Source organism: Schistocerca americana, chromosome 7, assembly GCF_021461395.2.
Source record: "Schistocerca americana isolate TAMUIC-IGC-003095 chromosome 7, iqSchAmer2.1, whole genome shotgun sequence".
Classification (NCBI taxonomy): Eukaryota; Metazoa; Arthropoda; class Insecta; order Orthoptera; family Acrididae; genus Schistocerca; species Schistocerca americana.
Genome location: NC_060125.1, coordinates 371,295,670 through 371,319,238, shown reverse-complemented (window position 1 = coordinate 371,319,238; position 23,569 = coordinate 371,295,670). Strand labels below are relative to the sequence as shown.

At 42.9% G+C, this 23,569-nt stretch overlaps 1 protein-coding gene across 1 annotated transcript in view; it reads right to left on the bottom strand.

The window, feature by feature from the left end:
- The window catches only part of LOC124621802 (protein groucho), a 696,988-nt gene that overhangs the window by 108,145 nt on the left and 565,274 nt on the right, over positions 1–23,569 (bottom strand). Inside the window, exons 5-7 of the mRNA XM_047147238.1 lie at positions 21,436–21,498; positions 10,992–11,066; positions 61–93 (exon numbers count right to left, since the gene is read on the bottom strand). Of these exons, the coding sequence (XP_047003194.1) occupies positions 61–93; positions 10,992–11,066; positions 21,436–21,498 (171 nt within the window). The remainder of the gene's footprint in view (positions 1–60; positions 94–10,991; positions 11,067–21,435; positions 21,499–23,569) is intronic.

Sequence of the window (23,569 nt, the reverse complement as noted above, 5' to 3'; positions counted from 1 at the left end):
GGATATTAGTCGAAGAAACAAAGAAAGAAGCAGGCTAAGACAGCTTCAAGGCAAACTTACCAAGAGTTGATGGAGACCCTGTTGTTGCTGTTGCTAGAAGAGGGGAGAAACAGAAAGAAAAACAACGCTATAGTGACGATAGTTGAAGCAGCGCGTGCCGCAATAGTTTTTTTGGCTTGTACTGTAACATGAAAGCACACAAAGTTCTGAGGTGTGTGTGTGTGTGTGTGTGTGTGTGTGTGTGTGTGTGTGTGTGCGTGGCAGAGAGCGTGTATTTGCGCGCGTTGCCATGTGTGACACACCAGCAGCTTAGCGGGGTTGCGACACGTGCAATTACAGAGGACAGGACACGTGAGGGGGACGCGTGTGAATTGCCGCATCGCGCCGAGTTCAGCACTCGACGACAGCAAGGGCCTAAACTATGGTCCACTGCGGCGGCCTGTACCACTAGATGTCTGAGCGGATGCAGGTATTATCCCTTGATACATTCGAGAATAGTCGCAGTAACATCGACTTTGAGCATAAAAACTTGCGCCGAAGCGGATATCCGACGTCGTAGCTGCGGACATCCAATATAATAATTACTTTGTAGTTAAAGGACCCGGTCAATATTACGCTTTCCGTCAATTTTCTGCATTAGAAGCGATCGATAATAACGATTATTTTTTAACCAATTTTATAGATATTATATGGAATTGGTTGAGGTCGGCGATTATACTATAAATTTATGAAATAATTTTCACTGCTCCAATCACTTTTTACTAATATTTATTAGCACGCCACGTTTCAGCAGCAAGATGTCATTATTAGGTGCATTACAATTACACGTACAGTAATCTGAAGTGTGATAGGATTATTTGCTGCGTGTGCCAGTGTGGGTATGTTCCGAAATTTAACCATTTTTGCCGGAAATCTGTTGGCACATAACCATCTGAATGTGAACGTGCTTATTACCGTTTCTGCGTACAGAAAAATAAAGTTTCATCAAAATTAAATTTCGGTACATAGCTCGACTGGTATACCCATCAAATAATTCTCATCGCACTTCAGATAAATGTACATGTACAGGTCGCACATAACTTGGCCTGTCCCTGATCGGTGAATTTCCGACTAATTTCGTGCCGCTCCGAAACGTTTCCGCTCTTCCACAACCTTCAGCTGTATAGTAAATATGCCGTAGCCATTGTCAATATAGTAGTGTTGATTCGTGTACCCAACAGTTGTTAATATTATTTATAAAAATCAGCGAAAGGCTGCATTTGGGTCTTCTAGCGACTCGATTACTCATACGTTAAACTGATGCTTATTTTTGTGTGACTGATGCGACGCATTAACCCATTATACGTTCTTTTCTTTTATAAGCTGGCTGCCCTGGCAAAAGGAGTCGGGGCCTACCCCAATAGCCAATCCACAACGAGCCAATCGCAAGCTTCCACTCCCAGTATCCATCGCCCACAGGCCAATTTAAAACGTGCGATGACAGCATACTGCCAATACGTGTCCTGCAAATAAATATTAGTAAAAAGTGACTGAAGCAGTAGAAATTATTTCATAAATACTGATATTTATTGTTTAAGTCGCTGTTGCTTCACTTTCGGGACAGAAAGCCGTTATTGTGGCTTGAATGCGCAGTATCCTGGCGAATGTAGATGCGTTGCTGACCATTGCGAGGGCTACAGATGGCGATTTTTCTGATTTTTCCCACAGTTACAGCTATATCACGACTCCGTCATACCAACAGCTGCTTACATCTGAGTCGTCCCTGTTTCGTTTGCATTAACTCCGTGCAGCTATTAATGCTTCTCTTAAAAACACTAACTAGTAAACAATGCAGTGGTTACTACTTTGAGAAGAGCAGCATGTTAACATGGTTTAGCATTAAGGAGAATAAAGTGCGTTTGATAAACGAACTAATACATGCCAGTATGAAAGTAGTGGCAACAACTTTTAATACATCATTTGATCTCGCAACGTTGTGGGAAAGTAAACAGAAAATTCTACAAAATTCCTTTCAGCGATTGTGAGAGAAAGTTGCAACTTTAAGGACAGACTGTGTTGCAATAAAATGTGTTTATGATTGGCCTCTACGTACTTAGTCTATTGAATACGAAGTGACTTGCGGACGGGGTGCAGATAGCATTTTTCTTATCCCGCAGACCTCTACATATGGCCACCGCAGCGCGACTGAAACAAGCGAAAACAAAACAGAAACATGTATGTGACAATGAATTTCGAGAATCTGACTCTTCCTCGCGGCGCAGAAATATGCACTACTACCTTAATGAGAACATACGCTGAGATGACGAAAGTCATGGGATGGCGGTATGAACATAAACAGATGGCGGTTGTACAGCGTACACAAGGCATAAGACTTAGTTGTCATTTCTACTCAGGTGATTCATGTGAAAAGATTTCCGACATGAGTAGGGCTGCACGACGGAAATTAACAGACTTAGAACGCGAAATGGAAGTTGGAGCTACAGGTATGGGACATTCTATTTCGAAAATCTTTAGGGATTACAATACTCCAAGATCCACAGTGTCATGAGTGTGCCGAGAATAACAAATTTCAGGCAGTACCTCTCTCCAAGGACAAGGCAGTGGCCGACGGCCTTCATTTAACGACCGAGAAAAGTGGCGTTTGCGTAGAGCTGAAGAAAATAAATACCGACAGCGGTAATTTTATTACCGAAGTAAATGATTATAGCTCCTTCATAAGTTGCAATGAGAAGTATTTTTTTTAATTTCTTGATGATGACTAGTTTCGGACGCTTGTGTCCATTTCAAACCATCCGTACCGTAAGTGTGACAATCCAGGAGATTTACAAAAACTGCTCCTGGAGTGATGTTCAAAGCGGTATAGTAAATAGACCACGTCGGACGGACATTAGAGAACTATTTCTCACCTGCAGCAAGCTGCAAGTTCGTATTTATTAATTATTTTATTTTTCCATCAGTTTCGGTGCCTCACTGGCATTATTTTCAGGGCTCTATACACGTAGCTAGATAAGTCATCTAAACGTCCACGCTGTTATAGAGGTCACTAATTTCCAATGGCTTCCGTAGATGTTCCCAAACAACGATGGTATTTTTGTGGATGACAGTGTGCCTTGTCACCAGGGCACAACTGTTCGCGGTTCGTTTGAAGAAAATTCTGGATAATTCGAGCCAACCGAATCCCAAACATTTATGGAATATAATCGCGTGGTCAGTTCGTGCACAAAATCCTGCACCGGCAACACTTTCGAAATTATGGACGGCTATAGAGGCAGCAAGGCTCAATATTTCTACAGGGGTTTCCAACGACTTGAGTCCACGCCACGTCCAGTTGCTGCACTACGCCGGGCAAAAGAAGATTAGACAGAGATACTAGGAGGTATTTCATGAGTTTTGCCACCTCAGTGTACATTATCTGATCAAATGCATTCAGATATCTATTAATATGGGATGTTCCACCCATCGCCTTTATGATGTTTTGAACTCTGCTGGGGACACTTTTAATGAGACATCTGTATGTCTGAGGAGGAAAGGTAGCCCATTTTTCAAGAGCCGAAACCAGAGCGACGTCGATGGTCTAACTCAACCCAAAGTTGTCCCGTTGGGTTCATGTCGAGCTCTGGGCAGGCCAGTCCATCTCAGGAATGTTTATCTCCACAAACCACTGGTTCATAAATACTACTTTATGACACGGTGTATTTTCATGCTGAAACAATCAATCACCGTCTCCGAAATCTTCCTCTACTGTACATACTACACTATGCTGTAAAATGTGTTCACTTCTATTTGTATTTAGCGTTTCCTTATGCGCAATAAGGAGACCACACCATGACCACGAAAAACACACACAAACCGTAGCACACACTCTTCCGTACTTTTGCATGTACTTAATTAACATAAAAAACAAAGTATACTAAACTGTTGGTACTGCTTGTTTCTAACACTCTGTTCTTTATTCGGTCTGCTATTTGCCAATGGACATCGCAGCTCTTATTCCAAGCTCATTCGGTTCCTCGCCTTTGCTTTTTTTATCGCTACCACATTCCAAGCTCCTTCGATTCCTCGCCTTTGATTTTATCGTAACCATACTCAAAAGTATACTTTAACTTCTGCAAGCAAGTCGTGGCAAATGCAATCTTTGTTCTTAAAGTTTTTTCCCTGGACTAATGGAAACTCTTGCGGAATCTTTTCAGTAAATTTTCTCAGTTCTACTTATCAAAATCTATTTATAAAAAGTGTTGCCTTCGCGAATTCCACAAAACTGTACTTTGTCTCGAATGTTATTAGCAGAAAAAAATCCGACAAGCTCTGTAAATAGTCTTAGAACCCAGGCAATTGCTTGTCAGTGTTTTAACTCACGAAGATAGTACGGCTGAATGGACAGCGAAAGAGATAAAGAGAGCACTAAAAAATGACTCACAGCGGTTTTGGTATACTAGACAGAGTTTTAAAAACGAAGTTAGCAACCATATATTTCCTCATTCCCAATTCGTGAGAGCAGCGCAGGCCGCTATTCTTTTCGGTCCAATATGATACTGTGGATCTTGAAAATCTTGCTCGGACTGGGGGGATTGGAAATATTTTGATTTTAGTTAAAGTCATACGCGGATGAGACTGGTTACAATAAGAATATACTATCAGTTTCGACAAGTAGTTGTGAAGGGCATAGATTTTAAATGCAGAAACCAGTCAAAAACTGAGAGCAGTTTGTCGAGCGACAGAGAGATGCAGGAGAAGGAATGGGCGGATCGTAACGGAAATGAAACGTAGCCAGGTGAATGGGTGGCTGATGGACCAAGAATGTTCTTTCATGGACCCCAAGAGATAAGCAAAGACCAAGACAATGGCGTAATACAGGGTGAGTGGCGACATTGGAAAATACCCAAAAGAATCATGCACGCTTTCAGCTGAAGACCTTAATATCGCCAGTTGGTATTTTCGGTAATATTTTCAAGGCGTTTGACTGCGTAGACCACGTTAAACTCTTTGAAATATTAAATTTTATGTAGTTTGAATCATACTTAACAAACATAATGCAAAAAGTTATTGTGAATAAGTGGAACAATGTTGAAAGGAGAGAAAATTTTAGTGATTCAGGAGAACTCACAATGAGAGTCCTGCGGGGTTCAATTTTAAGTCCACTCCTATTCTTTATACAGGGTGTTACAAAAAGGTACGGCCAAACTTTCAGGAAACATTCCTCACACACAAATAAAGAAAAGATGTTATTATGGACATGTGTCCGGAAACGCTTAATTTCCATGTTAGAGCTCATTTTAGTTTCGTCAGTATGTACTGTACTTCCTCGATTCACCGCCAGTTGGCCCAATTGAAGGAAGGTAATGTTGACTTCGGTGCTTGTGTTGACATGCGACTCATTGCTCTACGGTACTAGCATCAAGCACATCAGTACGTAGCATCAACAGGTTAGTGTTCATCACGAACGTGGTTATGCAGTCAGTGCAATGTTTACAAATGCGGAGTTGGCAGATGCTCATTTGATGTATGGATCAGCACGGGGCAATAGCCGTGGCGCGGTACGTTTGTATCGAGACATATTTCCAGAACGAAGGTGTCCCGACAGGACGACGTTCGAAGCAATTGATCGGCGTCTCAGGGAGCACGGAACATTCCAGCCTATGACTCGCGACTGGGGAAGCCCTAGAACGACGAGGACACCTGCAATGGACGAGGCAATTCTTCGTGCAGTTGACGATAACCCAAACGTCAGCGTCAGAGAAGTTGCTGCTGTACAAGGTAACGTTGACCACGTCATTGTATGGAGAGTGCTACGGGAGAACCAGTTGTTTCCGTACCATGTACAGCGTGTGCAGGCACTATCAGCAGCTGATTGGCCTCCACGCGTACACTTCTGCGAATGGTTCATCCAACAATGTGTCAATCCTCATTTCAGTGCAAATGTTCTCTTTACGGATGAGGCTTCATTCCAACGTGATCAAATAGTAAATTTTCACAATCAACATGTGTGGGCTGACGAGAATCCGCACGCAATTGTGCAACCACGTCATCAACACAGATTTTCTGTGAACGTTTGGGCAGGCATTGTTGGTGATGTCTTGATTGGGCCCCATGTTCTTCCACCTACGCTCAATGGAGCACGTTATCATGATTTCATACGGGATACTCTACCTGTGCTGTCAGAACATGTGCCTTTCCAAGTACGACACAACATGTGGTTCATGCACGATGGAGCTCCTGCACATTTCAGTCGAAGTGTTCATACTCTTCTCAACAACAGATTCGGTGACCGATGGATTGGTAGAGGCGGACCTATTCCATGGCCTCCACGTTCTCCTGACCTCAACCCTCTTGACTTTCATTTATGGGCGCATTTGAAAGCTTTTGTCTACGCAACCCCGGTACCAAATGTAGAGAGACTTCGTGCTCGTATTGTGGACGGCTGTGATACAATACGCCATTCTCCAGGGCTGCATCAGCGCATCACGGATTCCATGCGACGGAGGGTGGATGCATGTATCCTCGCTAACGGAGGACATTTTGAACATTTCCTGTAACAAAGTGTTTGAAGTCACGCTGGTACGTTCTGTTGCTGTGTGTTTCCATTCCATGATTAATGTGATTTGAAGAGAAGTAATAAAATGAGCTCTAACATGGAAAGTAAGCGTTTCCGGACACATGTCCACATAACATATTTTCTTTATTTGTGTGTGAGGAATGTTTCCTGAAAGTTTGGCCGTACCCAATTACGTTTAGGTAGTTATTGTTAGTCTTGGAAACAAACGAAACGACCTCCTGACATATTTTGCATGTCATTAATGTCCTGCCGTAGATCATCACTTACAACGAAAGCGCTGACTGCACAAAAGCGAGCAGTAAGAATAATATGTGGTGTTCACTAGCGGTCGTCAAGTAGGTACTTCTTCAAGAAGTTACGCATTGTACTTGGTTAAACGGCACCACCACAATACATACGCTTACAGTAAATTTCCTAATGAAGTTCTTTATGAATAATCCAGCACAATTTCAGAAGAATAGCGATGTCCATTTCTACAACATGTCATTAATTATCCGTTATTAAAGCTGGCCGTGGTTCAGTAAAGAGTTCAACATGAAATTTTTTGTCACTTGCCCAATGACATAACATTTTTGCCAGACAGCAAACAAGTTTTAAATCTAACCTGAAACTATTTCTTCTGGATAACTCCTCCTTTTACATGGACGTATTTTTAATTAGAAACCGGTAGCCTCCTAAAAAAGTCATCAAATTATTCAGTGTAGCTGTATGAATAAGACTAAAAAGTAATATGTTCATTAACGTTAACCCTTATGTCTACATATCCTGTAAACTGTCTCAATCACATCATTTCGACAAAAAATTCGTTCCAATGATCTATGGAACATCTCACTAATTTACCAACTTACTGCAGGGAAAAGTCTACATGACGTCTCCATTTAGCGCTGGATGTGAAATTGTTGGCGATAATGATTTCGGTTTTTTGGTTAAAGGGTTTTTTTTCTTTCGATGAGTCACAAAAATAAAATAATCTGATATGGAAAATCAAGAGGAGTCTTTTGTTGCTGAAGCCCTTAATACGGTTCTGGCGCACTTGGACGTGGTAAAAAAATTTAATATTTCTTCTTAATCCACGTCAATTAACAATACACATTAAATTTATTCCACTGAAACACTATTTTTAATAAACTGCTATTTTTCAATCTCCTACAACGCGGAAACTATTAGTTCCACATAAAAATTGAATTGAACCTTTTTGTGGGACATTTAATGTAGATTAATTTTGTACGTGGGAACATTTTCGCTAGAAGTCGTGGTTTTCGAGATCGTCAAGAAAAACATAAAAATGTGACCTTTGATCGCCCTCTCCCCACCCCCGGGGTGAATGCTGAAAAGTAATGTCTTCGAATTTTTTATTTAAAAATTCTTAAAGATTTTTTTAAAAAAGAAACGTTATACCGTTCTACATCTTCATTGTTAATGTCGACATAGCTGCTGTCCTCTGCCGCTAGAAGGTTGCGAATTGTAGTATGTAACATGGCGGTATGTAATGTAACTATGTCGCTGCTAGGGAAAACTGCGTGCTTAAAAGAGTTTCGAGTTCGTAGAATTCGTCCACAGATGGAGCACCCTGTCCTTCAGCATGACAATACCAGACAGCACACGAGCGCTGCGACATCTGGAACAATCCGACGCCTTGGATTCACTGTTATCGATCATCCTCCATGCGGTACCGACTTGGTCCCAACCGATTTTCATCCGTTTCCAAAATTTAAATTACACCTTCGAGAACTTCTCTTTGACAGTGATGAAGAGGTGGAAGCAGTCAAACATTCTACGGTGACGATATCAAAAACTGGTCTCTCTCGTTGGGAGAAATTTGTTTGTCGCCAGCGTGACTATCTTTGAGAAATAAATATTTGGGCATGAAGAATAGAGATATAGAATGTTAATAACCTTTGTTTCATTTTAAAAAAACTTTAAGGGTTTTCGGATACAAAGTTCGGAGGCATTACTTTTCAGCACGCCTTCGTATGTTATTTTTAAATTCCCCCAACCACTATATAAAAATTTGTGAATACACTACTTCTCCCTAATTTTTCTTCGCTGATTGGACGCTAATTAGACGATGGTCGACGTTTTCTGCATCCCCGTTCGAGTCGGGCGTATACATATTCACAACTTAGTGCAGTTACTTATCCTACAAAGTAAGACCTAGAACAAACGTGTGTCATTTCGAGAAAAAAAAAAGAAAAAAAAAAAGAAAATGAAGGGGAGAGAGAGACTTCGAAACCTTTTGGCTTACAAGCAAACATCAGACCTTGAGACTCCCGATTTTAAAGTTTGGCATACCACTTGAAAGTAAAGACTACTAGAGGGTTTAGGCCGCTAGCTTCCAACTCAATAATAATAATAATAATAATAATAACAGACGCCCAGGGTCTGGAGGTAAGATCCGTTTCGCGCTAACTGGAATCCTAAAAAACGGTCTTACATAAGGAACTTAACGATTATACGTAACAGGTCCACAATCTAACAGTTTTCTGGAAATTAAAGACTTTGTGACTTCGATTCGATGGAGTTACTTTTGAGAAGGGAAGCCCTGTATAACTGGGACGCTGCCCAACTGACTTCCGTCTGCATGGGTTTCAGTGATAATTTCTGCAATACCAGTATCCCGTCCACCCCCCATTACTTAAAAATTCGAACGCCCATGTATAAGACGGCTTCAAACGCCTGAGTGCGAAAAGCGTTTTACACAGATTTCAACGTTTACGACGCCATGTCTCCTGAACTGTGTGAACGAAGTGCATTCAATACTACATGTGGATGGCGTTTGTAAAATGTATTGCAAATAGAGTTAGTAGCGAAGATGTAATAAATTAAAACGTCGTACCTGGTGCTGACGTTTTACTGGGTGATAGCGAAAATGTAGCAAGCGATAAACTTTTTTCCTTTCATTATTTCGTGTGTGTGTGGCCAGCAAAAAAAAGTTTCGAAATTATTTGAAATCTGTAAGGTTTTTTGGAAGTCACTAAGTGCTCTCTTCCTCTGCTACTAAATAAATATAATCTCGGTAATTTGCGCGCTGCGAGCTACGCTCCATCAAAACACAATACACTCTTACACAGTTTCTAATTTTGATACTTGCCCCACTGTGTTAAGTTTAAGAATACATCTCTTAATGAGTCGACTGGGAGAGCTTTTTAGACTGTGTCAGTAATTAAATGAAATACTTAAAATCAAATTTTAGTTGTCGCCAGTAGCCATCAAATAGGAAACCTGCAACTCGGATCAGGTGGCCCTTTCAGATGCTTTTTACTAATTTTATGTTTCTTCTTCAGCATACTTTGGTCCTAGAATTTTTCTAATTACTTTTTGTTCTCTCATTCGGATTTCTTAAACGTCTCTCTTTCTGTTTAAAATGAGCGTTTCGCTCCCATAAAGACACTCTGGTTTGATGGCCTTGTTGTAGTGTGTCCGTTTTCTGTATTTTTGACACGAATTTTTTGTAAGTCTAGAAGCTGTTTTCCTTTTATGACAATGAATTTGATAAATATCTGAACTGAGAACCTCTCTCGATTTTGTCATGTTTTGGATCCCTGTTTGCTCACAAGGATTTTTCCTCAAGTCATATTTGCACACCTATGCTTTCTGTTGCTCAAGAATTTACTTTGTTTTATTGGTGCTGTTTGAATACCCTGCCACAGAACTGCTAGGTCGTTTGCAAAAGCTACGCAGTCTATTCTAACACTGGTTCCTCCTAACCTGACTGGTTCGCCAAAAGAAGCGCCGACTGTAATTTCCGCCACCCTTGAATTAAACATCTGAAAAGCAGTGGAAAGAGTCGATGACCTTGTGTCACACTGTTTTAATTTCAAAATATTCCGAAATTTCTTATCCCCTAGCAAAGAAAAAAAAAAAAATGCAGTTCGAATCCAAACGTATGAAATTTGGATGTCACCTGAACGCAAGATTCATAACACTTCGCCACCGTCCCACTAAACAAGGATTTTCCCGCACCAGTACATCTGCAGTGGATCGAAACCATATTAGTTCTTCAATTTCTGTTAGGTTGCGTATGAGATATCTAGAAACAAAATTTCCGTATTTTCGAATGTTCAAACAATCCCATCAGGTCAAGAAACAGATCTTGCGTCATAGCCTCTGACTGTAAAATCTCTTTGAAAACGCAAGCATGTAGGCTACCATGCAGTGGGCCTTGACTATCGCGCTGAAGCTCGTCGAAATGGTTGGAGCGCGAGGTCTGGTGTCTGCTTGTTAGTTGCTATTTCACAAAAACATAAAGGAACTAAAAATTGCGACATGGTATAATCTGAAAGTTAAATAAGGCTCTCTTCACTAGAGCCCCTCACGCGTTTCTCGTGTACCAATAGGACAACGAGCCGACGACAAGAGGCAATCCCACGGGGCAGAAGGTTGCAGCAGCGCCAGCTGGGCGTACGTCTAGGTCTATATCTAGGTGTAGTATACTCACCCCGATGATGGCGTTCAGCTCGGTCATGGTAACCTGCTTGGCGCGCTCCACCGCCGTCGCCACCTGCTGCTGGTGCTGCCAAAAAGAAACAGTCGCGCTTCAGTTCACACACACAGGACCGCGGGAGCCACTTCGCGGCAGAAAATATTTGCAAATGGGCCGAGGAAGGTCTCCGGCAACCGAAACGTTGCGGCGCAGACGGTTTGAGGGGACGTTCACGGCACACACTACATGTATACCTGCAAACCTTGTGGTGTGTGACGGAGGGTACTTCGCGATAACCGTGAGGAAAGAACGATTGTTGGTACGCCTCTCTCTGATTTTCTTCGTAGCCTTTTCGGGAGGTCTAAGTAGGAGGACGCAATATATTGGTTGATTTTTCTAGGAATGGACACTTTTCGGAATCACATCGTGATGCAAAACGCCTCTCTGCCATTGGAGTTAGTTTAGTATCTCCGTAATGCTTTCGCGCTTACTAAATTAACTTGTGACGAAACATACTGCTCTTTTTTGTATCTTCTCTATTTCCTCTATAAATCCTATCTGACGCGTATCCCAGACTAACGAGCAATATTCAAGTAATCCTCGAACGAGGATTTTGTAAGCTAGCTCCTTTGTGGGTCGACTACATTTGAGGATAGGATTCGTTCAATGAATCTCATTCTGGCATCTGCCTTCTGTCCGCCCCCGGTAGCTGAGTGGTCAGCGCGATGGAATGTCAATCCTAAGGGCACGGGTTCGATTCCCGGGTGGATCGGAGATCTTCTCCGCTCAGGGACTGGGTGTTGTGTTGCCCTAATCATCATTTCACCCCCATCGACGCGCAAGTAGCCGAAGTGGCGTCAAATTTTTGCACCCGGCGAATGGTCTACCCGACGGGAGGCCCTAGCCACACGACATTTACATTTATTTATCTGCCTTCTCTGCGGTTAGTGTGGTCGTTCCACTTCAAGTCGCTCCATACGCCTACTCTTCGGTGCACGAACCTGTCACATTAATGTGACTGCAGTAAAGTCTCAATGGTTCGACGTGAATCGGACCGGGATCACCTCGAAGTATTGAACACTGGAACTATCGAAATTTATGTGGGAAAAAGAAACAAAACGATGCTGAAAAGAATAAACCATATGCACAACGTCTTATTCCTTTTTTGAAACTCCCTCTTCTTTATAGTTGTTCGGTTAAGAGATTATTCACACCAATTCTTCCAAGAAAACTGTTCTAATTCCAGTCGACGTATTCGTCAGTCACCGTCGGTAACTTCGCCGACACCGTATTCTAGAGCAATTTTTTTACTGTTGCTCAATTCTTCTAACGTCCCATTCAAAGTCGTAAATTTTGTTTCGTTTGTTACAGCACTAATTTTTAGGTGTACAGAAAAAAGCTGTCAACAAAGTAAATTAAACACAGCACGGTACTGTACTGTACCGACAATGACAAACCAAAGACACCACTTTCAACAAAAAGTTTCTTATGTAAACATTTAAAACATGTAGTTTGACACCGACACAACTAGGAGAGTGGTTCGAGCGGGTCGGGGAAAAGGATCGGCGGGGCTCGGATTTGTGGGAAGCTCATAATTCCGAGACTCTGAATATCGAGACTCAACTGTACCACGTACGTTCGACGTCAACGTCACTCACAGACGGCAGCACCAGCAGTGGAGGGTACGTAAAGTGTGTTGGGGGGATGCGGAACACAGTGCAATTGTTGTAATGCGGCAACGGAACTATTTATCTGACTTCCAAAAGGGTATAATCATTGGCTTTCGGGCCAAGGGTGGAAGCATTTCCGAAATGTCTAAGTTTGTTAAACTGTTTGCGTGCCGCCGTGCTTAAAGTACACCGTGCATGGCAAAATGATGCTATCCAGACCGGCGGCGAGGCAACAGTGGTGCACCACGGGCCGTACATTACAAAAATGGCTCTGAGCACTATGGGGACTTAACATCTATGGTAATCAGTCCCCTAGAACTTAGAACTACTTAAACCTAACTAACCTAAGGACATCACACAACACCCAGTCATCACGAGGCACAGAAAATCCCAGACCCCGCCGGGAATCGAACCCGGGAACCCGGGCGCGGGAAGCGAGAACGCGTACATTACAGGGATGAACAACGGCTACGTTCACGTGTACGGGCGAACAGATGTGCAATGTCGAGCAACTGATCGCCAAGATGAACAAAGGGGCTACCAACATTGTCTCCTCAAAGACTGTTCAACGGACTGCAGTCCACAGCAAGCACCTGGTTCATGCATGGCTGGAAACTGCACGCCAATACCGCAAATGGGCGCCCACTGGTTGGTGGACAAGTAGCCTTTTCAGATGAGATGCGTTTTATGCTCCATGACAGATGGCCGACACCCTGTAACAATCGTCGGAAGGGTTCTGGCTGGAGGATGGAGCGTGATGGTCTTGGAAATGTTTTCGCGACGTTCCGTGGGTGATCTCACCAATCCGGAAGGCACGACGCATCAACACAAATCTGCATCTATCCCTGGGAACCATCTCCACCCCTAAATGCAGCTTGTTTTCTCCTCGGCACGATGGCATGTACCACCAGGACAATGCAACGCGCCACGCAGCTTTCGAAGAGCACACCAGGACGAGTTCATCGTGCTCCGATGTTAACCAAAATCCACGGATTTAAACACAATCGAGGATCTGTTGGGCCACTTCCGTCGTGCTGCACGCCTCGCCTCATGATGCCTCAACCGAGAAACCTAGCACAGCTGGCCACGACCCTGCAGTCGGCATGCCTCCACATACCTGTCGGTACCTTCCCGATCCTCACTGACACTCCTCCTGCAGTGTTTATTTTTCCGGAATACCTCGGGTTTGTTTATGCCGAGGTCAGCCGCGAAACCCTGCACCAACTATCGATCTTTTGTAGGTCTTCTTGCATTTCACTACAATTTTCTAGGCGTTCGACTTCTCTCTATACAACAGCATCATCCGTAAAAAGCCTCATTTCCACGTTATCCAGTAGGTTATTTACACGGTCTGACAAAAAAAAGTGAAGCACCCATATGACATGGATGGGTGCCAATATAATTCGTGCACCACACATCATTGGCGGATGTGTAAATGATCTAAAGTTGCAATCGTAAGTGACAGAAATAACGGCAACCAGAGTGCATCATAGTGTTCGAGTTTAGTGTTGATACCAAGCCTGGGACGGTACGAGATGTTGAATGATCACTATGAAGGATATGGAGATGCCGCGTACGCGTTCGAGGCAGCGTTATCAGCACCTGACAGAGTTTGAAAGGGGCCTCGCTGTGGGTCTTCATTCTGCCAGCTGGTCGAATGGTGCACTATCCAGATTCGTGCGGCATTCAGATGTGACACTGGCGCGATGTTCGACTGCATGGGAACGCGAGAATAGGCGTACTTGCCGTCAAGGTTCTGGCCGGCCACGTCTAACCACAGCGGAGCACAGTCTTAATTTGCACCAAGCACATCGTAGCCCCTTCACATCTGTGCTTGGCAAGCGACAACATGTAACACTCTGTGTCATCCTGCACCGTTGGTCAGAGACTAGCATCAGCCGGAATTACGACGGTTGCCCAGAAAGTAATGCATCGCATTTTTTGTCTCAACCGAAAACAATGCTACGAATGCGAAACGTTACGTATGTATTATCTGAAGCCGCTTGAGTGAGCGCGCAAACTTTCCGTCGCTTCCTACAGATAGCGCAGCAGCAGGACAGTTTCAAAATTGTGTCTATAGGTGATGTATGTTACAAGCAACATGCCGCCATTGAATTTCTCACTGCAGGGAAAGAAATTGTAGGGAACATTCACACATGCTTGTACAAAGTCTATGGAGCATCTGCTGTCGACGGAAGTACAGTTAGTCCCTGGGCACGGAGGGTGAGGTCATGAGAAGGCGATTCGGCGGAGCTCCACGACTTGCAGCGGTCGGGGAGACCATCCACGGCTGTCACACCTGATGTAGCCCCCATGGACTTCCACTTGTTTGGGCCAATATAGGACGCCACTCGTGGAAGACATTTTGAGGACGATGAGGAGATGATTCACAGTGAAGCACTGGCTCCGCCACCAGGACAAGGATTTGTACCGACAGGGCATACACGTTCTTGTTTCGTGCTGGAGGAAGGCCATAGAACGGATTGGAGATTACGTGGAAAAATAGTATGCGTAGATTATACACCATTTTTTCACTGTGTAATTCTTATTATGTTCAATAAAGAATTTTTGAAGATAAAAATGCGGTGCATTACTTTCTATGCAACCCTCGTACCATCCCTTGCGTAGGCTGCTGTCAACACCACAGCACAAATAGGTGCATCTGGAGCTGTGCCGTGACTGGCAAGGACAGACTGCTGATGAAAGGCGTCGCCTTGTGCTCAGCGATGAATCGCAGTTCTGCACTACGCCAGATGGCCATCGTCGGCGAATATGGTGCCAACCTGGGGAGGTGTGTGGGGTAGCGGAGGGAGGGAGTGGACTTACTCTTCCAGTGTTTTGGAGAGGCAAAGCAGTGCCACTTCTGGCTTCATGATGAGGGGAGCCCCCCGGTACGACTTCAGGTAGTGACTGAGGGTACTCTGACGGTGCAACGGTACGTCATAGACATCCGGCGTTCTCGTGTGTTACCTCCCATGCGACAATGTTGTGGTGCCAGTTTTCAACAGTACAATGCTTGTCCACAAACCGCACGTGTCTCTATGAAATGTCTGCGTGATGTTGAGGTACTCTTGTGGCCCTCAAGATCCCCAGATCAGTCCCAGATATAATATGTGAGGGGCCACCTCGGACGTCAATTCCGTCGCAGGCCCATTATCCAGGATATCAAGGACCAGTTGCAACATTTGTGGGCCACCGTGTCTCAGGAGTGGAAACAACGGCTTCATGACACTCTTCCCAACCGAATTAGTGCGTGCACCCACACCAGAGGAGAGCAACCTCACAATGACAATTGGGCTCAATATTCTTCTTTTTAAATTTAACTCGATACTGTAATCACTGAAATAACATCAGACACTCTTTCAGCTCGTGAAGTTTCATTTCGTTTCCTCTTCCCCTACTGGGTGTTTCACTCTTTTGTCAGACAGTATATAATAACCACGGTATCTGGTGATCAAAGTCTTCCTACTCACACACACAAAACTGGACCCCTTGAGGCATATTAGGTAATTTCCTTGCGATATAAACCTCGCCAGGGCAGTGAGCATTTACATTGTCTCCGTAGACGTCCTGTGAGCTAGGCGCTGAGTATGTCCGATTTTGTGGCAGGTCTGAACGGGAGAACTGGTGGTACCCAGGAAGGTGGTGAGTCAGTAATTGAAGTGAGAAATTTATTACACCTACCACGAGGTGCTGCACCGAAGATCAACATGACGCAGCCTATATATTCAGTTGTCGTTTTCCGTGACTGTTTTATAATGAAGGTAATGTGTACATGCTGCAATGTCACAGTATTTAGGCCTTTTAAGTCGGAGCGTCGGAAAAAATCGCCACACCAAAAAATAATTAATGTAATTAAATTTCAGTTCAGATTTTTATGTTATATTTTTTTCGTAATAGTTTTTTATTGTCGATGATTAGCGATGCTTTCCTGGTGTTACTTCTTTCTTGTATAGTCTTCATATTGTTATCGCTTCATCTACCATTGATAACATAGACTGCGCACGCACCAATCTCTGCCGTGTTGACGTTTGAAACCAACAAGCACGTGTCTCGGGGCAGAAAGCTAAACTCGTTGCAGTAAGCCAAATCACTGCAGCAGCCGAATGAAAGTCATTACGCGCAATGCGGAATGGAGCTGACAATTTTTCTCATTTACACCCGAAATCAAGCACAGATTTTAACAGTAAAATACCTTGTGGTACTGCTACTATACGTCATGTATTAGTAGATTTAACCTAATTTTTCGAAATTCGTAATATTAATGCGATGGTCATCCTTATTACGACAGAATCATAGTTGTGTGGTGAATACCTGTTTCTGTTGCAGTGTCAGGCATAATTCGCCACTTCCACGGGAGTAAAAAAATGAAATGATCGTATGGCATTTATTGGCGGGATATCCCCTTCGGGGTTCGGCCGCCGTATTGCAAGTCATTTTAGTTGACACCACTTCGGCGACTTGCGTGTCAGTGACGATGGAGGACACACAACGCCCAGTCCCCTGCCGAGAATCGAACCCGGGCCCCCTTGCGTGGTAGGCGGTAACGCTACCGCTGCGCTACGGAGGCGGACTCCACGGGAGTAGATGGTGTTCTATCAGTTTGCCAGGCAAGAAATGTAATCCGTTTGTACCCATAATGTCCGTCTTTTCCCATAACAAGCGTTTATATTTTATTACTTTTGCTTAATCCAGTACAGATACCAAAACAATGAACGTAATGTATTAGAAAATATTGTACAGAATTCCTGTAGTGAGTTAGATATTAACGTTCTGTCATTTTAAAATGTTAGTCTTTCATCGAGGTTTACAAAAAAAATGGTTAAAATGGCTCTGAGCACTATGGGACTTAACATCTGAGGTCATCAGTCCCCTAGAACTTAGAACTACTTAAACCTAACTAACCTAAGGACATCACACACATCCATGCCCGAGGCAGGATTCGAACCTGCGACCGTAGCGGTCACGCGGTTCCAGACTGAAGTGGCTAGAACCGCACGGCCACACCGGCCGGCCGAGGTTTACATCTAAGGATCAACATATATTGTAATTTCCCACTCATGGAAATATCTCTGCAAGTCTTTTTAGTAATTTACTTTCTCAACTGCGATTTTCGTCCGTTTACCTAATTTGCAGGATACAAAACAAGACTTATCTGAGCGTTTGTGGATTTCATTACTTTTCGTTCTACTTAAAAGCACAACATTTGATCTGTAACAAAAATGTCATAAATTGTGCACTATAAATGCGTAATGACATACTCGGATTCGTGCTCCGAGTCACGTGACCTAGATGTTGGTTTCAATAAAGTGACGTCATGCACAGTCTATGTTATCTATGGTCTATGTTATCGCTATTACTATGGGTAAGTACTATTTAGTGTCTCTGTTTTCTAGCTTTTATAATCTGAATAAAGTTTTCAACATATTTTTTGTGGTTTAGGTCGCTTGCACATTCAGTAAATTTGTGGGGTTGTTGTACGCATGTGAATATATCTCTATTTCCTCAAAGATGTTCATGTTTGCTGCCTTTTGCGGAATACAGAAGATTTCTAGTGCTTCGTTCATGGGTTTTACGTCGTGTTTTCCGGTTTGCAGATGTTGAAAAAATGTGGCTCGGTTGTTTCCACTCTCTCTGGTGTGCTCTTTACATCTAAGTTGAAGTTTCTACCGGTTTGTCCTATGCAGAATTTGGGGCTTGTGTTACATGAAATTTTTGTTAACGCCGGGTCGTTGAGTATGGGAATTTTCGAGCTGCCTTTGTGGATTTTGTGTTTGAGGCCGTGTGTATTTTGCTGTGAAAAGGCGATGTCGGTTTTGATAAATAATTTGTTAATTTTGTTTGACATGTTTCCTATGTAAGTTGTGGTTACGTATGTTATTTTCTTCTTTTTCGTTGTGTATTTGCTTAATGCTATTTCTTTATGTATATTGGGCCTGTTTGGTTGTGTTTTACTGTAGTATAATTTTGTTACAATTTTGGGGTCACAGAAGTTGTGCAGCACTATGTATTCTAAGATTTTTATTTTCTTCTGAATTGCTTCGTCTTCTAGTGGAAAATTTATTAATTTGTTAAGCATTGTATGGAAGAATGCGAGTATGTGGGCTTTGGGATGACATGAATATGCACTGATAATATAGTCCGTTGTTATAGGCTTTCTGTAAATTTCGAAGCCATGTTCGTTGTTAGTATTCTTAATAGTCGAGAAAGTTAATTGTTTTGTTAGTTTCGTGTTCTATGGCAAATTTCATTTTGGTGTGCAATTGATTCAATGCTTGATGTATTTCGTCTATGTCACTAAGATAACCTTCTATAAGCATTAAAGTATCTTCTATGTATCTGTAGTACTATATGATTTTCTGATTAGTTGCGTTTTTTGTTTCAAAGAATTTTTCTTCCAAGCTGGTAAGGAATATGTGAGCTATGGTTCCAGCCATGCTACATCCCGTCGCGACTCCATCTGTTTGTGCATATATTTTACTATCAAACACGAAATAATTTTGGTGTAAAACAAGTTTTGTTAGTTTTTGGAAATTTGTGGTAAGGTCTTATGGGACCAAACTGCTGATGTCATCGGTCCCTAAGCTTACCGACTACTTAATCGAACTTAAACTAACTTACGTTAAGGACAAAACACACACACACACACACACACACACACACACACACACGCCCGAGGGAGGACTCGTATCTCCGACGAGGGGAGCCGCGCGGACCGTGCAAGGCGCCTAAGACCGCGCGGCTACCCCGCGTGGGAAGTTTTGTTAGTTGAAAAATTTCTGTAGTGCCTCATATTGAGATTTTTCTGTATTTGAGTAGGTTATGTTGTACGATTTCTATTCTGTAGTGAATTGGAATGTTCGTGTATAGGTTAGTAATGTCGAAAGGCACAAATCTTGCATTTTGGCGTATTTTTATGTCTTCGATATTTTTAGCTAATTCCTTACTGTTTATGTTTTTGTTATATTGTAAAATTTGTTAAGGGGGTTGTTTAATTTCTTGCTTATGTACCATGTGAGGCTGTTAACATTGTCTACCACAGAACGTATAGGAACAAATCCCATGTGTGTCTTGGGTGTCCACGGAGCTTTGGTGTCCTAGGGTTCACTGATTTGCATGTCCTTTCTTCGTATTGTGTAAGTATTGTATGATATGCTTTGAAGGTTTTCTTGGTTTTGGCTACAAATTTATCTGTGAGATTTCCATTGATTTGTATGATACCAATACTACCAAAGACGGCGTGATAGGGAAACCCGGCTCGCCCTTGGTGTTACCTGGGCAACGGCGTCATGTCTCCTCCGATGAGCCAAACGTCAAAAGTCGCAACTAATTTTAAACGCACTTAACATAAACTTATTGACATAAATAAAACTAACTGAGGCTGCACTTACACGTTGAGCTAACAGAAGGCGTTACTTCAGTGCTTGGGCCAAGTTCGTAGAAGTATTTTGCAAAATCGAGACAAAATTGGATCTTATCAGGATGTCGAGACAGTAAGGTTCACAGCGGTGACGGTCCCGATATATCGGGAAGGACGGCAACCCTAACCGAGGCAAAACCAGCTTTCATCAGAGAGCACAATAGACTTCCACCCTGGCCTCCAATGAGCTCTTGCTTCTGACGCCACTGAAGTCGCAAGTGGGGGTGGTTTGTGGTCAGTGGAATGCACGCTGCAAGTCGCGCTTGCAACAACCGATTTGTAACAGTTCACTGCGTCACTGTGGTACCAGCCGATGCTCAAATTGCTGCTGCAGATGCAGTACGATGCGTCACAGCCACGCGCCGAACACGATGGTCTCCCGTCACGGTAGCATAACGTGGCCGACCGGAGCCCAGTCCTCTTGCGACCGTACATTCTCGTGACCACCACTTCCAGCAGTCATGTACAGTGGGTACATTAATACCAAGCCTTTCCGTAGTATCACAGAAAGAACATCTAGCTTCTCGTAGCCGTATTACAAGATTTCGTTCAAACTCAGTGGGGTGTTAATAAAATCGTCATTGTTGCCTTAAAGGCATTTTTGACTAACATCAACTCACCACGTCCAATCTCAAAGTAACTAACGCTCACGACCGTTACAGTGCGACCGAGCGCGGTGGCGCAGTGGTCAGCACACTGGACTTGCATTCGGGAGGACGACGGTTCAAACCCGCGTCCCACGATCCTGATTTAGCTTTTCCGTGATTTCCCTATATCGTTTCAGGCAAATGCTGGGATGGTTCCTTTGAAAGGGCACGGCCGATTTCCTCCCCAATCCTTCCCTAATCCAAACTTGTGTTCCGTCCCTAATGACCTAGTTGTCGACGGGACGTAACACACTAATCTCCTCCTCCTCCGTTACAGTGTGTATTTAAAACCTCATTTGTATCCTCATATGCGACTGGTGTAAAATTTGAACAGACATCATCTTTCAGATATAGAAACAGGCCTACCAACTTTCATTAATGTCGCACATCTCCCTGCTGGTGTTGCGACATATTTTCCGTCAGCGTATTATTGTCATGACAAATGAAAGTGCATCGACCAGAATTGTACTCTAAACGTAATTGTAAAAGGAACACAAGGCTGTATGTACATACACGTGAAACATATACCCTTGTAAATTCTATTTGTTCTTTTCAAAATAAGCAGCTTTATAGTACTGTGCTTAAGTCAAAGTTAGCAAGTTTCTATCTACATTCATACAGAAGATACAGTCTTGTGAAATGGATTAATCTGTTTGGAACACTATGCTTCATAAAGAAGTGCTTCATATTTCTTAGTTTAAAATTTCTTACTACTTACTTACCTCTTGGGCGAGGAATGGCAGCACTTGTGCTATAATAGCGTTCAGTCTCTTAGCAATCTCCGTCTGAAACAGAAGAAAAAAAAACATCGTTACTGACAAAAAATTAAGTTATTTACTAAGATTCAGGTCAATAGAAGTACTAACACTGGTGGTGGTGGTTAGTGTTTAACGTCCCGTCGACAACGAGGTCATTAGAGACGGAGCGCAAGCTCGGGTTAGGGAAGGATTGGGAAGGAAATCGGCCGTGCCCTTTCAAAGGAACCATCCCGGCATTTGCCTGAAACGATTTAGGGAAATCACGGAAAACCTAAATCAGGATGGCCGGAGACGGGATTGAACCGTCGTCCTCCCGAATGCGAGTCCAGTGTGCTACTAACACTACATACAGAATGTCCGCAACAGGTACAACCAACAGAACACGCTGGGATGCTTTTAAATTGACAGCACTAGTAATACACTAAAGGATGTGAAAAAAGATCATTTTACAAACAGCAGAGACATTAACATTTCTTCCCTTGGCTGTCAGTACTACGGCTGGATAATGTAGCTATTACGTACAATTCTTTGATTCCATTAAGTACGTAAGTAATCCTTCTTAGCTGCTGGTATCAAACGCGGCGGTGAGGCCCAAGCGTTTTCTTATTGGTTTCCTTACGTGCTACACTTTTGTATCTATGTCGAAAACCGTGTTGCACACTGTCAACTTCTATGAAAATCTTTATTACTGCTACCAATTTCGCTTTTTAATAATAATCAGCTTTTTAATAATAATCAGCATAATACATTTGTAAAAATTGGAATTGGAAGCAACAATAAAATTTTTCTAGCAGTTGACTGTGTGCAACTTGATTTTCTACACATATCTCGAAGTTTTGGGATGCCAACTACTGGGGCTCTCATTAAGGCACACATCGTTTATTGTATAGCTCCATTACTTTCTCCAGAAACCGGTCTCTGCCAGACAACTGACATTACAGCAAGTGCCATACACATGTTTGCGCACCCTGCTGTTCTGCAGTATGGTCTCCTTGCTGTTACGTAGCACGTCTCTATGTAGCTAAGCCGAATATACATATATGCAGCAGGCGGCTGTGATCTTACAATAACCGATATCTGGCAGACAAGCGTGCCTCTTTCGGAGTTGCTACATTTTGTCAGAAATAAAATTCATGCTTTTGCCTTAAGCAACACAACGTGCAGTTAGTACAGAACAGCAAACAAAAGTTGGGCAGGGTCCAGAGCTTCGCAGAAAAATGATTTCTTCTCTCCTACAGTCTTTAAAATTCCTGCTGAACGCTAATACAGTATTTAATCGCGACCGTTTTCGGCCATACACAGAGACAAGCAAGAGAAACATACGTAGTTCGCAGAAGCTTAGTGTGAGCGTCTATCTTCCAAAACAGGCGAGGTGTTTCGTGCATCATTTTGAAAATAAATGATACCGAAGAAGTCTGGCCAACTAAAAAGGTAAATCAGACAACACCACACTCGCGGCATCTTCTGGAAATATTTTACGCGCTAAAAATCTTAAAGAATTTAAAGATAACTGTGACGACGAAGTAGATCCTAAACCACAGTACAAATCTACTTCCCTCAGCTTTCTTGCAACAAGTTAACGAAGGTAAACGTCGTGACGCTACGAACCCTTGGCCGCCACAAGAAAGCTTTGTGATGACTTTCCAAACGCGTCTAGCGGGATACTACGCCACATTGATCCATACACCGTACTTTTGCAGTCTCTACATATTCTGAAGATCGGGATTTATCAGCTTTTGCCCCATGTCCATGTTGTCCTCTTCCCGTTGGCCTTACGAGATCTGCGACTGGGTCTTAGAGAAAAGTTAATGGTACGTATTGTACAATTCTTTTTATTTCTTCACAGCCAAAATCTTTGTCATTTCTTCTTTCGTTGGAGAGAGAGAGAGAGAGAGAGAGAGAGAGAGAAAATACAACAAGCGCCACGCGACAGAGAATTACAAGTCCTTGAATAATTTATTTGCTAAGTAGTTTGCCCCTTACGATTTCTAACATACAACCTACTTTTCACATAGCGATACATGTGTGTCACAGACGATATTTTCTGTAATGTTTCCATAAAACTAGCGACTTAAGTTGTAGACTATGCAAGAATATA